Source organism: Cervus canadensis, chromosome 11 (genome assembly GCF_019320065.1).
Source record: "Cervus canadensis isolate Bull #8, Minnesota chromosome 11, ASM1932006v1, whole genome shotgun sequence".
NCBI lineage: Eukaryota > Metazoa > Chordata > Mammalia > Artiodactyla > Cervidae > Cervus > Cervus canadensis.
The window spans coordinates 51717787-51734217 of NC_057396.1; the positions used below are offsets into that span (position 1 = coordinate 51717787).

Here is a 16431-nt window from a genome sequence, read left to right on the forward strand (position 1 = left end):
GTATTCCATTTATAGCTGTTATAAAATATTGGCTATATTCCCCGTGTTGTACAGTATATCCTTGTAGCTTGTTTATCTTCTACATAGTAGTTTGTGCACTTAATTAAGCATTGTGCTGAGCTCTGGGGAAGCCCCCTCAGAAGGAGGGTGTCTTGAATGGGAAGGGGCTCTGAGGCCCAGCCATTAGGGGTGCAAGAGGCCCTGCCAGAGCCAAGCAAGTGCCTGTCTGCACCAGGCCTTCGAGGTGGAGTCCAGCACCAAGGCCAAGGACTTCTGCCAGAACATCGCCACCCGGCTGCTCCTCAAGTCCTCCGAAGGATTCAGCCTCTTTGTCAAAATTGCAGATAAGGTGGGTCATGGGTGGCCATTCGATGCTAATCTCCCTGCTGTTGGGCTGTCTACTGAGAACTTTGCTGGGCCTCTGGGAGCTTATGGGACAGCGGGGTAGGGAGACAGAAGGAAGGATGGGGCGAGAGAGGAAGAGGCACTCCTGCACACGGCCTCTGATTCTGCCTCCTCCTCACATCCCTGCAGCGCCCCCTTCCATGTAGCCACTGTCCTGATATCTCTCTCTGAGCCATGGCACAGGCTGGCTACAGATCTCTTGGGGGCCACATGGCACTCTGTGTTCTGGACACACTAGGCTCCTCACCCTGCCCCCACACACATGGACTTTCCAGATTTGATTTGACTGATCCCTCAGCTGCCAGGCTGTCGGTTCACCTCTGAAAAAGCCCTTGAAGAGAGAGGGTGATTATCCCCACTAATAGATCACAAGTCCCTGGGCTCAGAAAGGTTAAGTAACTTATCCCAGATCACACAGCAGGGACTCAGAGCCAGGTAGGTCTGGCTCTGAAGTGCAGGGCCCTGCCTCCGCCCCTCATTGACTCCCATGGACATAAATATGGGGGGACAAAGGTCCACCTCTAAAGCCCTTCCTTTGAGGGGCTTCCCTGACCCTTGCACAGGTCAGGTGCTCCCTCCTGTTGCTCACCCACAGTTCTGTGTGCATTCATGACTGTCTCCTCACTGGTCTGACCCTGTACCAGACACTGTGACCCAAAGTGATCTAGTGAGGTCCTGGACCTGGGCGGGAGGGGCTTAGAGTCTGTGGGTGGCTCAGGAAACGGATGCCAGAGAATGTCCAAAGCAGGGACTGGGCCCCCACCCCAGCCTTTCCCCCCAGGGTCCTAGGGCAGTGATCAGTGACTCTTTGCTGAATGAGTGGAGTCACTGACACTGGCCGGACACTCCGCAGGCAAAACTGGGGCAAGATGGGGCTGATCCATAGACACCCACCCTGGCTGCAAGCAGGAATCTTTCTGGAGAAGGGGTTGCCGTGGAGGCCTTGGGTGGGAAAGTCAGAAAACTCAGTATTTTTCAAGTTAAAATGAGTGGACTAGAATGACCATGTCCCTAGGTCATCAGCGTCCCCGAGAACGACTTCTTCTTCGACTTTGTACGACATCTGACGGACTGGATCAAGAAGGCCCGGCCTGTCAGGGATGGTAACGTGAGGCTGAGTCCTGGGATCGTCTGAGGTCTGGGGCTGGCAGGTGCTGGCTGAGGGCCATCCCTGAGGCCCATGTGGGTGGGGCCCCAAGCTGGGGCTTCCTCCGGGGCTGGTGATGGGCTGGACAGCCCTCTGTGCTGGCATCTTCTGGGTGACCGCGTGCCCTCTGCCACAGGAGTTGTGCCCTCACTGACCTACCAAGTGTTCTTCATGAAGAAGCTGTGGACCACCACGGTGCCCGGGAAGGACCCCATGGCCGACTCCATCTTCCACTATTACCAGGTGAGCCGCCCAGTGGCTCCGGGCTGTGCTTGAGCTGCCGCCGTGGATGCTGACTGTGAAAGCAGAGACCTGCTTGGCAGACCAACAGCGGGTGGGTAGCTCCCGCTCTGCGGCGTGTCTTCAGGCCATCCCAGTTCCCTACTCTTCAGAGAGTGGTAAGACAGTTAAGTTTCCAGGAGCCTGTGGGCAGCGCTAGAGGCTTCATCTTTGCTTTTGGTCAGCTCATCTTCAGCTACTGTGGTTCTGGGTCTGAAAGTTCAAGGTGGGGAAGGGGCTGGTGCTGCTGAGGAAGCCAGTGGGTCTCAAGGGAACACAGTGGGAGGCGGCTAGCCAGAGAGGCTTTTTCCCAAGGAAGGATAGGCCTGGTGCGGGGGCCAGAGTTATGGAACAGTCTCAGGCACCCCAGCTGGTCCCTCTGAGTTTCTTCATCTTTGAAATGGAGCTGCTTGCCTCACTGGACTGTTATGAGGGTAAATGAGATAATATTCACCCCTGGCTCTGATTTAAAACTATAAAGCGCTGCATCTGTGTGGCCTAAGGCTGTTTCCCTGTCCTGTGCCTTCCCTCCTTGGGGAGCAGGTGGACCCGGCCTCACGGTGGGGGTGTTTAAGGGGAGAAGCCTGCTTCCTTCAGGTGCCTCCATACCTGTGACCTTCTCTGTCTCTGGCAGGAGTTGCCCAAGTATCTCCGAGGCTACCACAAGTGCACGCGGGAAGAGGTGCTGCAGCTGGGGGCGCTCATCTATAGGGTCAAGTTCGAGGAGGACAAGTCCTACTTCCCCAGTATCCCCAAGCTGCTCCGGGAGCTGGTGCCCCAGGACCTCATCCGGCAGGTCTCACCTGACGACTGGAAGCGGGTGAGCACAGAGGGAGACAGCGGGAACAGCCCCCGTCTCTGCCCCCTTCAAATGGGTCTCTGGACACCCCAGGGTCAAGGGGGCAGGTGCTGGACAGCAGCCCATGGAAGTATCTCTTGTGACCCCTGTAAATTCAGCTGGTCACTTCACAGCAATTTGTCTGGTCCTGGTTATTAAGGTGACCTGGTTTTCCTTGATAGTGTTTGACCTGCTTGCTTTGGGGAGGGAAGGGCTGTCAGGAGTCCGTTAACGGGTATTAGTGGGAGGCTGCCTGGCCCTCCATGGCTCATGACAGCTGCTGACAGCGCAGAGCGGGCAGGACTGGCGGGGGAGGACTCTGACCCACCCTCCCTCTGCAGTCCATCGTCGCCTATTTCAACAAGCACGCGGGGAAGTCCAAGGAGGAGGCCAAGCTGGCCTTCCTGAAGCTCATCTTCAAGTGGCCCACCTTCGGCTCAGCCTTCTTTGAGGTGAAGGTATGCTGTGGGTGGGTGCTTCTGAGAGGGGGAGGGGAACCACATGTTACCAGGACTCCTTCCCATGACTTGCGGAGACAACAGTGGTCTCTGCCACCTGCCTGGCACTGAAAGGAGGAAATGACCCTCAGCTTTGTCCCAGCTAGGTGTCTCAGCTAAGTACTGGGCCCTGGGCTCAGTCCCAGGACACTGAGTGGCCAGCCCCTCGCCTGGCAGGGGAGGCAGATGTGTACAAAGGTCAGAGTAATAGAGGATGATCTGTGCTCTGTGACAGTGGGGAACCCTCATGGAGATGGCAGAGCCTGGGAAGCCCAACCAGACTGTGAAGGCTGAGAAGGCTTCCTGGGAGAGGCAACACCTGAGCTCTCCAGGGAGACCCTGGGGGCAGTGTTCCTGGCAGACAGTCTGGCCTGAGCAAAGACCCAGAAGTGTGAGAGCTCAGGCATAGGCAGGAAGTGCAAGTGGGTGAGTGTGGATGGGCATGAGGTGTGAGGCGAGCGGACTGTGGTGAGAGGCAGGTAGGCTTCCTCCTGGAGGTGGTGCCCAGCCTTGGAGGGTTTTGAACAGGGTTGATGGGACCAGAGGCAGGAGAATGGAGAAGAGACTGGCGTGAGGGGATAGGCATGAGGTGTGAGGGGACAGGTCAGAATGGAGAGGAGCGGTGGCCTCATTACACACCTAGGACGGGGGCCCTTTGACACAGCTTGGCTGTGCAAGGAGAGGTAGGCAAGTACATCTGGAGGCACGTATAGGGTTCAAGGAGGTCTTTTTAAAGATGAGAGACTTTAGAGCTGAGATAGAGAGACCTCAGGGACTCGTAGAGAAGAGGACAGAAGGGATGAAACTCTTGCTGGTTGCTGGTGACCCATGAAAGGATTCAGGGTAGCATTGAGGACCCAGAAGAGGCAGAAACTTGAGGTTGTGGCTGGAGAGGCAGACTTAAGCCCAACTTGGGGCAGCTTTATTTCTCCCCAGATGTATAAAACATTTCCTGCTCTGGGTTCCCCATGTGATGTTTGTTTGTTTTTTTTTTTTTTAAACTAGCAAACTACAGAGCCAAACTTTCCTGAGATCCTCTTAATTGCCATCAACAAGTACGGGGTCAGCCTCATTGATCCCAGAACCAAGGTGAGCAGTGACAGGGAAGAGCAGGTAAGGGGGGCTTTTCTGTCTGTACTTTTAACAAAGGACACCAGAATCAAACTTCAAGACACTCTGTTAGCTACCAACATCCTCACTTCATCTACCCTCCTGGCCACATGTCTTGAGAGGCTGTCCATGTTTGCTGTGTCTACTTCCTTACCTCTCATCTCTCCATCAAAACTGCTCTCAGAGTTACTAACGAAGTCCTCATTATGAAATCCATTCCACTCTTTACTACTTGGTCTTTCAGCAACATCAGATACTACCAACCCCTTCCCCTCTCCAGAATGCTCTCTGCCCACAATTGGTCAGGTGGCAGGCTGTGCTGGGGTAACTGATGCTCAGATGTGTGGGCTGAGCAGGTCCTACCACTGACACAGGAGAGCACAACCGGGGCTGCTGGCGAAGGGGGCAAAGACCACCATCTTCCGCTTGTATCCATGGGCCCACTCACCTGGTTTTCCTCTCAGGCACTTCCCTGGGCTGCTTCTCTACCAGGCCCGTACACTGTGTTCCACAAGGCTGTGTCTTCTTGTCTCCCTCCTTCAACTCCACTGGATCATCTCATCTGGGACTACTGTTTCAGTTTCCTCATCCTCTTAAAATTTCCAATTCCAGCTCCACACATGTGACAACCTCCTGGGCTTCCCTGGTTGTCCCACTAGCTGGTCCCAACCAAGGCCTGCCTCCCACAGCAGCTCCATGGCACAGCTGGCCTCTACTCTCTTGCTCCTTGCCTTGTCTGAGGGCCCACCTCTACTCTCTTGCTCCTTGCCTTGTCTGAGGGCCCAGGGTCCTTTGTGTGGGTGGTGTCTGTGGGCTGGAGCTGAGGGGAGTGAGGTCAGACGGTCCAGATGTGCAGCCTCAGATTCTCTCTGCTCCCCTAGGACATCCTAACCACTCACCCCTTCACCAAGATCTCCAACTGGAGCAGTGGCAACACCTACTTCCACATCACCATTGGGAACCTGGTGCGTGGGAGCAAACTCCTCTGTGAGACGTCACTGGTGAGAGCTCTTCCTTCCAGGCCTGGGGGGCTCCCCAGCCCTGCCTTCTCTCCATCCTCCCAGTCCCCGCAACAAACAGGAGGAGTGTGCCGCCTGGTCTGCAGTCAGGATCAAGGGTCAGGTTGGGGCTAAGGTCAGGTCAGATTAGGTCTGGGGGATGGGCTTATTAATCTAGAGATGAGAAACAGACCACCCACTCAGTAACTATGTCCCAGTGCCTTTAATATTTAGAGATTGAACCTTTGGCCACTGAGGTCAACAGCAGAGCTGTTAGCAATGAGGTCTCCTGGACTGAGCTCAGCTGGTACAGCCTTCAGAAATCCCTACCTCTGGGAGTGACCATAATCATAACATTTACTGCTATAGAATTAATCATACTCTACATTCTATTTGAGGCAACAATAGTCCTAACACTTATCATCACCTGATGAGGTAATCAAACAGAACACCTTAACGCAGGCCTTTATGTTTTATTTTATACACTTAGTAGGAGCTCTCTCACTATATCCAAAATGTTACAGGCTCCCTAAATTTCTTAACATTTCACTACTGCACTCAAACAATATCTGATTCTTGATCTAATGTCTTCACATGACTAGCATGCATTTATGGTAAAAATACCACTCTAGGGCCTTCATCTTTGATTAACCAAAGCATGTGTAGAAGCCCCCATTGCAGGTTCCGTAGTACTTACAGCCATATCACTAAAACTAAGAGGTTATGGTGTATTATGAATTGTAACAACACTAAATCCACTAACAGATTTTACAGTATATCCTCTTTTCATATTATCCCTATAATTATAACCAGTTCAATTTGCTTACATCAAACAGGTCAAAATCACTCATCACATATTCTTCCGTCAGCCACCTGGCACTTGTTATTGTAGCTGTTCTTATCCAGACACCTTGAAGTTATACAGGAGCTACCACTCTAATAATTGCCAATGGCTTCACATCATTCATCTGATTCTGCTTAACAAATTCACGTTATTAATGAATTCACAGCCAAACAATAACCTTAGGCCTACAAACATTCCTCCCAATAATAGCTACCTGATGATGGTTAGCAAGTCTGACAAATTACCTCTACCCCAGCCATTAGTCTGTTTGGAGGGCTATTTGTAGTAATAGCATCCTTCTCATGATTGACTATTACAATTACTCTAATAGGAATTAATATAGTAATTACTGCCTTATACTCCCTATACATACTCATCATAATATAACAAGGCAAATACACACATTACATTAGTAACATCTTATAATCTTTTACACAAGAAAATGCCCTCATTAACACTTCATATTTTACCTCTCTACTTCTATCACCATATCCCCAAGTCATTTTAGGCCCCTTGTACTCTAAGTATAGTTTTAAAAAATACTAGATTGTGAATCTAGAGACAGAAGATTTAGCCTTATTTACCAAGAAAGTATGTAAGAACTGCTTTAGCAATATCTGATTCTTGATCGATTGTCTTCACATGACTAGCATGCATTTATGGTAAAAATACCATGTAACATGACTTTTTCAAACTTTTAAAGGATAGTAGTTATCCATTGGTCTTAGGAACCAAAAAATTGGTGCAACTACAAATTAATTTTCCTTTCACATGAGTTACATTATTTATATTAATACCAATTATAACAAATATCAACCAATAAGAGTGACAATATCCATTATCTCATACACTTTTATTATTAGTATAATCCCAATAATAATAATCTCTTGGCCTGCATGAATGATTATCTCAAACTGATAATGAATCACTATCCAAACTCTCAAATTATCACTCAGCTTCAAAATAGACTACTTCTCAATAATATTCGTACCAGTAGCATTATTTGTTACACAATCCATCATAGAATTCTCAATATGAAACATACACTCAGATCCTATCATCAGTGGATTCCTCAAATATTTACTCCTTTTATCGCAAGACTAATTCTTGCTACTGCTAATAACCCTTACAGCTTTTCATTGGGTGTGAGGGGGTCGGAATGATCTTTCCTGCTTATTGGGTGATGATACAGATGAGCAGATGCACATACAGCTGCTCTACAAGCAATTCTATATAACTGTATTGGAGCTACCAGATTTGTTAGCATGATTTCTGATAATTTAAATGCATAAGATCTGCAACAAGTCTTTATTCTCCAACTAAATCACTCAAATATACCCCTACTAGGACTCATACTAGCTGCAACTGGAAAATCCGCCCAACTTGGCCTCCACCCAGGACTACGGTCCCTCAGCATCAGAAGGCCCTACCCCTGCCTCAGCCCTGCTCCACTCAAGCACAGTAGTGGTAGCAGGTCTTTTCTAACTCATCCACTTTTATCCTTTAACATAAAATAATAAATTTATTCAAACAATAACTGTTTATGGCAATATGCACTCTTACCCAGAATGTTAAAAAAATATTGCTGCTTTTTCCACTTCAAGCCAACTAGGCCTATAATAGTAACAACTGGCATCAATCAACCCTCCCTAGCATTTCTCCATATCTGTACATATGCTTTCTTTAAAGTCATATTATTGATATGCTCTGGGCTCATTATCCATAATGAACCCATAAAACATCCATAAAAATAGGAGGCCTGTTTAAAGCAATACTCTCTACCACAACTGCCTTTCCCACTGGCCTAGCACTAACAGGAATGCCTTTCCTTGCTGGATTTAAAGATCTGATAATCTGAACTGCGAGCACGTCAATACCAGCACCTGATCCTGCCGAGACTGAGTGCCACACCCTCACAGCTGTCTACAGCACTCGCCTTACCATCTTTGCACTACTAGGACAACCTCGCTTTCCCACCCTAACTTTAACTAATGAAAATAATCGTCTCCTAGTCAGTTCCATCAAATGTCTATTAATCAGAAGCTGGTTTTATTTTCAACAATACCCCTCCAACAACAATCCCTCAAATAACTATACCTTATTACCTAAAACCAACTTCCCTTGCCATAACCATTCTAGGTTTTACCTTAGCACTTGAAATTAATAATAACACACAGAATTTAAAGTTTACTCTTCAAATATATTCAGTTTCCAACCTCTTAGGGTATTTTCCCTAAGAGGGAAAGTATTTTATACACTGTTTATTACCCTACTTAAATCTATCAACAAACCAGAAGTCAGCCTGTTGATTAGAAAATATTTTACGAAAAACTACTTCCCTTATTCAGATAAAAATCTCTACATTAGTATCAGACCAAAAAGATCTAATCAAGGTATATTTCCTCACTCCTCATCACCCTCTTCCTAAACATAATTCTATTTAATTACCACAAGTAGTCTCCGTAATAACCACAACACCAATATGCAATAATCAACCAGTAATAATCACTAGTCAAGTACCACAGCTATATGGTGTTGCAGTTCCCATAGCCTCTTCACTAAAAATACCCAGAATCACCTGCATCATGAATTACCCAATCTCCCAAACCATTAAAGTTAAAACACAACCTCCACTTCCTCATCTTTTAAAACATAAAATACCACCGAAAACTCTGTTATTAAATCTGAAAAAAATGCTCCTAATACAGTCTTATTGGAGATCCAAACTTCAGGGTACTGCTCAGAAGCCACAGCTGTTGTGTAACCACACACCACTAATGCTGTGCTTAGTAGGTCTGTCCTGTCTGACTCTCTGCAACCCCATGGACTGTAGCCTGCCAGGTTCTTCTGTCCATGGGGATTCTCCAGGCAAGAATACCGGAGTTGGTTGCCATGCCCCTCCCTCTAGGGGATCTTCCCAACCCAGGGATTGAACACAGGTCTCCTGCATTGCAGGTGGATTCTTTACTGTCTGAGCCACCAGGGCGCCCAAACACCACTAACATCTCCCTTAAATAAATCCAAAGCTATGACAAACCTAGACAGGGTATTAAAAAGCAAAGACATCACTTTGCTGGCAAGAGTCTGTATAAAAAGTATTCAAGCAGCTGAGAGACTGGAAAAGACCCTGATTCTGGGAAAGACTGAGGGCAGGAGAAGAGGGAAACAGATGATGAGATGGTTGGATGGCATCACTTATTCAATGGACATGAATTTGGGCAACCTCCAGGAGATGGTGAGGGACAGGGAGGCCTGGCATGCTGCAGTCCATAGGGTTGCAAGCAGTTGGACATGACTTGGTGACTGAACAACAACAACAAATAAATCTAAACACTATTAATCCCCCCAAAAATCCATGAAAATTCAACACAATTCCAACATTACCATCTACAATCAACTTAAACCCACCATGAAGGTTTTGAAGAAAAAACCCCACAAAACTAATTACAAAGATAGTACTTAAAATACAGTGTATGCTATCATTATTCTTACATGGAATCTAACCATGGCCATTGACATGAAAAATCATTATTATTCAACTACAAGAGCACTAATGACCAACACTGAAAAATCATGCCCATTAATAAAAATTATTAACAATGCATTCACTGATCTTCCAGCTCCATCAAACATTTCGTCATCATGAAATTTTGGTTCCTAAAAGGTATTTGTTTAGTTTTACAAATCTTAACAGGTTTGTTTCTAGCAATGCACTACATATCAGACAATAACCTCCTTCTCTTTAGTTACACATATCTGCTGAGATGTAAATTACAGATGAATTGTTCAAAACATATATGCAAACAGAGCTTCTATATTCTGTATCTGCCTATTTATCCCTATAGGATGCAGTCTATATAATGGATCCTACAGTTTTCTAGAAACATGAAAACGTTGAAGTTTTCCTGTTATTTACAGTTATAGCCACAACATTTATAGGTTTTATACTACCCTGAGGACAAATATCATTTTGGGGGGGCAACAGTTATTACCAGCCTTCTTTCAGCAATCTCATATGTCAGTATAAACCTTGCTCAATAGATCTGAGGCGGTTTTTCAGTAGATAAAGCAACTCTTACACAACTCTTCACTTTCCACTTCATTCTTCCATTTATCATTGCAGCAGTAGCTGCTGTCCATCTACTAATGTTTCACGAAACAGGAGCTAATAATCCCACAGAAATCATCTGATATAGGTAAAATCCCATTTCATTCCTACTAAATTAAAGACATCCTAGGTGTCTTTTTACTAGTTCTAGAATTAGTATTAGTCCTATTTTCCAATAGTATTAGTCCTATTTTCACCTGATTTATTAGGAGATCCCAACAATTATGCCCTGGTAAATCCTCTCAATACACCACCACACATTAAACCAGTGGTGTTTTCTACTTGCATATCCTATGAACAACTCATTAATCCCAATTAACCAGAAGTACTAGCCCTAATCTTTTCAATCCTAGTCCTAATACCATTCTTCACACATCCAAAAAATGAGGTATGACATTCCAACCTCTCATCCAATGTTTATTCTTAGTAGGGATTTGAGCAACCCACAAACTAGCACCTTAGTGTGGGATCACAACAACTTAGAACCCTAGATATCTGGCTGGATGAATCCATACCTCCAGCTGTGTGGCTGAGCCCAGAGTGGGGCAGGATCTGCCTTTTCCAGGTTTCTGTCCACTGCAGTTTCCTGGGAGCTGTGTTCTGGGTAAGAGTGGGTGGCTGCGTCCTACTCGGTGCTCTGTCTTATCTTCTTGCCGCTCTTTCCAGGGCTACAAGATGGATGACCTCCTGACTTCCTATATTAGCCAGATGCTTACGGCCATGAGCAAACAGCGGGGCTCCAGGAGTGGCAAGTGAACAGTGGGAAGGTAGCTCTGGCCCTGTGCCTACCCTCTAGGAAGCAGCTGGCTCAGGACCATCAGCTACCTCTGCATCCAGGAGAAGACCTTGGCTATCCAGGCAGGGAGGCTGAACCAGCTGGCCACCACGGACTGCGCCAGCGTGGCCTCTCACCCTTCTTCCAGTGAGGTGACCTTGCCGGGATGTAGAACTCCCTCCATCCAGCCTGAAGCACCTGGTTGGTTCTAGTCCTGGCTTGCTGTGACAATCCCAGTCGTAAAAGCCTGTGCTCCTCGGATGTCATTCTTAACTCATACTAGCCCTACCATGTAACCTCTTTTGAGGTCATGGCCTGGAAATGTAACCAAGAGGACGACCTAGTTCTGTATGTTGGGAATAACCAAACAGATTATCCTGAAACCTAAGGAACTAGCTTAATAGCCCTAAGTCCAGGAGCCTCAGCTGGGATGAGGGAGACAGACTGCTTCTAAATATTACAGTGTGAGTGCTGAGCTGCTGTTCAAATCTCCCCTGATGATCTCAGGCATAAAGCCTGTGTTTTATCTCCTGGTCTGGTGGTGTCTTTGCTGGGGGAAGTGGAGGGGGGCAGTGTGTGGGGCCAGCAACAGGGCCCTGTGGGGGAGTGGCCTATATAACTCTCTCTGTGGTCTGTGTGTGCAGGATCAAGCTGGTCTGGGTTTGGGGGTTGGGGTGCCTGAGCCCATAGTGTGCTAAAAGGGGCTTAACGGGACAGGCTGGGCCTGGGGTAGGTTGAGGGGAAATGCTGGATGTCAACCTGGGAGGTGGAGACCTAATTGTGATTGGCTGGAGATCCAGAGTGGGGACCAGCTTCTGGGTCTTACCTAGGGCCAGTGGATCCAGAGTGGCCCTTGTATCCTGCCAGAAATGTCTCCTTGGTCCATCAAGAAACCTCCAAGAACCCCAGAAACCATGCTGCCTTGGGTTAATCCTTATGTCCAGTGGGTGTCTGTAAAATATTACTTTGTGACTAGGATGCAACAAGCAAGTTTGGACATGACCTGGGCAGGTCTAGGGGTGAGGGCTTCAGACGGGGAAGGTGTGATGTGGGGGTGGGGCATCCCTCTGGGCTGTGGCTGGGATGAGAGCCTGGAGAAGCGACGGGGGAGAATCCTCTCGCCACAGGCATGTCAGTGATCTGTCCTCTAGACCCCTGATATTCAGCCTTGCTAGACCAGCTCGTTTGCCCTCAAACACTCAAGGGTCTGGGGTCACCTGTATGTAGGTGACAAACCACTCCACAGGAAGTGCTATTACTCTTTTCTTCAGATGCCTGTGTGGGAGGGTGGAGGGGCTGTTGTTGAAATGGAGACCCCAAATCAGACAGCCCTGCTTTCTGGGATGACAATGCGGCCGTCTGAGGCAGCCCTTCCCCACTGATGTTTACAGGACTCCACCGTCAGCCCAGGATAAACCAGAGCCACAGGGAAGGTACTGTGGTGTCTGCCCCTGCCCATCACCATATACATGGGAACGTGAGGCCCGCAGAAGGAGTGTGAATAAGTGATGGTCACATGGGTGGAATGCAACTTGCTGTTTCTAACACTGGAATTTTAGTTCTAGTTTCCCTTGATGGCCAAAGGCCACTGGGTTGTGCCCATCACCCCAATGGGGAATCAGCCAGTGACCAGCTGTGAGGAAGCACCCCAGGCACGCTCTATGACGGGATATGTGTGTGGGATGAGATCTTTGCCCCTGACTCATGCCCCACGCTACTCCTCCTTTTCTGATTCTGGATGGCATCACTTTGGCACTCATCCCCTAGTCTTTTGTCAGTCTGAGTGGCCACAGAGGGGTGCAAACAGTGTATCCGTTACCTTCTGAGTTCCTGAGAGGCTGCCTTTATTTACATGCTGATATTCACCACAGCTACTCGTTTAGTGGGGAATATTATGAAGGGTTAGGATGAGACAAATCCTGTCTCACCCAAGAGCGACCAGCTCCACCTCCAGGATCACACGATTTTCCCTTTGCTCATCACTTGGAGATGGAAGGCGAGACCAGAAATGGTTTTCCTGAGGGCCTCCCTGGCTCTTCTGCACTTCTTTCTTGACCGCTCTCTACCATCAGTTCACCCTGGGCCCAGGAGGAAGAAGAAAGAGGAGGAGGCAAGTTGTGGCTAATTCTTTGAAGACAGCCCAAAGGAGAAGAGCATTCTGGATGTGGTAGAAACCATCATAAAAGAGGATTATTGGGAGGAGTCAATGCGGGCAGGGCGGGGGGGTGTTCAGGTTATGTTTCAGGAGGAGGGTCTTCCATGGAGGGAACTGTTAGTTCATTTGCTTTCATGGTAGGCAATGCAGTTTGCAGTCTGAAGGATGGCCTCTCTGTTGGCCTCTGAAGTGGGTGCTTGGATGGGTTCAGAGACCAGCTATGTGGCCACAGGTTGTCTAACACCCTCCTTGGGATGCATCGTTGGTTTAGTGGTTTCCTTGAGAGCCTCTGCTATAATGGATTTAGAGCCTGGATGTTCCCTTTTACTTTTGGTTAAACTCCAGGAGTTTCTTCAATTTTCAAAACTTCTTCATGGAGACTTCTTACACTTGGAGTTTCTGTGGGATAGAAAATAACATAATTTCCTCCAAAGTCACTTCTCCAACCTTTGCTGGTCACATGGCAAAATCCTAGTCATCTTTAAAATGTCATCCCCTCTCTTACCATTTCATATTCTTTCCCCCTATTTCTCTCCCTACCCAGGCTTTGGGAAGACTGCTATGGTCCTCCATTCATCAAGGTGCTGGAGTTTAAGTCTATTGTCTGAGGTTCTAACTCACCACGGGAGCTGTCAGAAGGCAGATCAACATGTGCTTAAAGTTTGTGCATTTCATAACCACTCCTTCCAAAGCAGTTTGAATAGAAAAATGAATACATTCGCCATTAAAATGGGAGCTTTTTAAGGACAGAGACTCTGTCTTGCTTGTCACCCCACATACAGTGCTCAGGAGTATCTGTCACACAGTAATTGCTCAAAATACAGCTTTTTTCCTAACTGAATGACAGAAAAAATAGACAACAGAGACTTTTTATAGTAACACAGCTAGGAAACAGATTCTTATGAAAGAAAAATTAAAAACTGGATAGTGTACAAAACCAAGGACACATCTTAAATTTATCTAAGGATTTATTATATAATGAGGAACAGTGGAACTGAAATCTAGGAGAGAGTGAAAATCCTAAAAAGCAAGACCAGAATTCAGTTACTTTTGCCCTGACTGTATTTTCAGTCTTGAGAAACAGGTGCACGCATGAGTTTCATTTTTTTGTCAACCTCACAGGCAAAGAGGACTTTTATTGCACTTGAATTTATAATTAAATTCCATGACATCCAATATCTATGATATTAGGTTTTCAAATGCATGAATGTGTTATGTTTCTCCATTTATCTGAGTCTTCTTTTTCTCACTAAACTTTTGTAGTTTTCAGTGACCAATCATCTATCTTCTTTGCAAAGGCTTACAGTATCTTCCTAAAATTCCTATTTATGTTTTTAATGCTATTTTAAATGATGCCATTTCAATTTTTAAAGTTTACAACCTTTAACTGATAATGTATCAACATACAGTTGGTTTTTTTGTACATTGACCTTGTGTCCTGAGGTATTGCTTAAGTTCCTGGTTCTAGTAGGTTTAGAGGAATTTAGAATTTTTTAATGTAAATAATCATATCTGTGAATCAGGAGTTCTATTTCTTCCTTTATGCCTGTTGTTTATCTTACTAAACTGGCTAGGATCTCTAGTACAATGCCAAACAGAAATGGCAGATATCCTTACCTTATTTCTGATCTTTGAGAGAAAATACTGTTTCACTGTTAAAAATGATATTGGCTGGAGGTTTTTGAATAAATATCTCTCATTAGATTGAGGAAGTTTCATTCTAGTCCTAGCTTACTCAGAGCTTTTATCATAAATAGTTGTTAAATTTTGTCAGTTATGCTTATGTTAATATAGTAGATTAATCTGATTAATTTTCAAATGACGTGTTCTTCTAGTACTGCTGGTATAATTCTCACTTGCTCCAGATGTTTAACCCTCATGTTTAACCCTCTTTTATTTTGATGGATTCAATCTGTTAATATTTTGTCCAGGATTTTTATGTCTAAGTTCATGAAAGACACTGATCTATAAATTTAGTTCTTATACTATCTTTGTTAGATATCTTTTTTGTAAGATTATTGCTGGCCTCAAAGAATCAGCTAGGAAATGTTCCTTTGCCTTCTTTTTCTGAGTTGGTATAAAATTGGTATTATTTTTAAATATTTGATTAACTAGTGAAACTTGTTGGGTCTGGACTTTTCTTTGTGCTATATTTTTGATACACAGATTTGATTCTGATAGATAGTGGGTTATTACAAATTTCTGTTTTTACTTCTCTCAGTTCTGGTAAGTTGTATATTTCAAGGAGTTTGTTTACTTCATTTAAATTGTCAAATTTAATGGCTTAAAATGTCTATAATTTTCCTTTATATTTTTAGGATTTGGAGACAGTCCCTCTTTCATTAATCATTCACCCATACAGGCAATCAAATTTTCTCCCTCATTCATTTTACTAATAATCTATCAATTTTATTTATCTTTCCTAAGAACTAACTTTTCACTTTAAAAAAATTTCTCTATTGTTTTGGAGACTCAGACATAGAAAGCAACTTGTGGACACAGTGGTGGAAGGGGATGGTGTGACAGATGGAGAGTAGCATGTAAACACATGTATTACCATGTAGTAAACAGACAGCTGGTAGGAATTTGCTGAATGATACAGGGAGCGGAAACTGTGGCGACCTAGTGGGGTGGGATGGGGTGGGAGGGTCAAGAGGCAGAGGACATATGTACACCTATGGCTGATTCACGATGATGTCTGGCAGAAACCAACACAATGTTGTAAAGCAATTATCCTCTGATTAAAAATAAAATAAAAAATTCTCTATTGTTTTATCTTTTCTATTTCATTGCTCCTATTTTTATTATGTCCTTCCTTTCACTTGGAGAAAAATTTACATTTTAGATTTTTTTTCATTTACTTATATTAGTTGGAGGCTAATTACAATATTGTAGTGTTTTTTTGCCATACACTGATATGAATCAGCCATGGATTTACATGTGTTCCCCATCTTGAACCCTCCTCCCACCTCCCTCCCCATCCCATCCCTCTGGGTCATCTTAGTGCCCCAGCCCTAAGCATTTGTCTCATGCATCAAACCTGGACTGGCAATCTGTTTCACAATTGATAATATACATGTTTCAATGCTATTCTAGATTGTTTTAATATTGATTAAGTGTCTACCTTAACAATCTACCTTCTAACATTTAAAGTTACAAATTTCCCTCTAAGTTAGACTTTAAACTGTACCCCACAAATTTTGCTGTAGTATATGCATTACCCTTTAAAAATATTTTCCAATTTCCCTTGTGACTAACCCCTTGATTAGTGAAAT

General features: G+C 45.4%; 2 protein-coding genes across 9 annotated transcripts in view; one reads left to right on the forward strand and one right to left on the reverse strand.

Annotated features, from left to right (window-relative positions):
• Positions 1 to 11527, forward strand: part of MYO7A (myosin VIIA) — a 103958-nt gene extending 92431 nt beyond the window's left edge. For all 8 annotated transcript variants that reach the window (XM_043481904.1, XM_043481905.1, XM_043481907.1 and 5 more), the window contains 8 exons: positions 236 to 349; positions 1421 to 1508; positions 1689 to 1795; positions 2466 to 2651; positions 3011 to 3127; positions 4172 to 4255; positions 5158 to 5277; positions 10893 to 11527. In XM_043481904.1, coding sequence (XP_043337839.1) covers positions 236 to 349; positions 1421 to 1508; positions 1689 to 1795; positions 2466 to 2651; positions 3011 to 3127; positions 4172 to 4255; positions 5158 to 5277; positions 10893 to 10982 — 906 coding nt within the window. In that variant the 3' untranslated portion in view covers positions 10983 to 11527. The remainder of the gene's footprint in view (positions 1 to 235; positions 350 to 1420; positions 1509 to 1688; positions 1796 to 2465; positions 2652 to 3010; positions 3128 to 4171; positions 4256 to 5157; positions 5278 to 10892) is intronic.
• Positions 11528 to 13088: 1561 nt separating this feature from the next.
• Positions 13089 to 16431, reverse strand: part of GDPD4 (glycerophosphodiester phosphodiesterase domain containing 4) — a 165945-nt gene continuing 162602 nt past the window's right edge. The window contains exon 17 of the mRNA XM_043481911.1: positions 13089 to 13555. Within this exon, the coding sequence (XP_043337846.1) occupies positions 13491 to 13555 (65 nt within the window). The 3' untranslated portion in view covers positions 13089 to 13490. The remainder of the gene's footprint in view (positions 13556 to 16431) is intronic.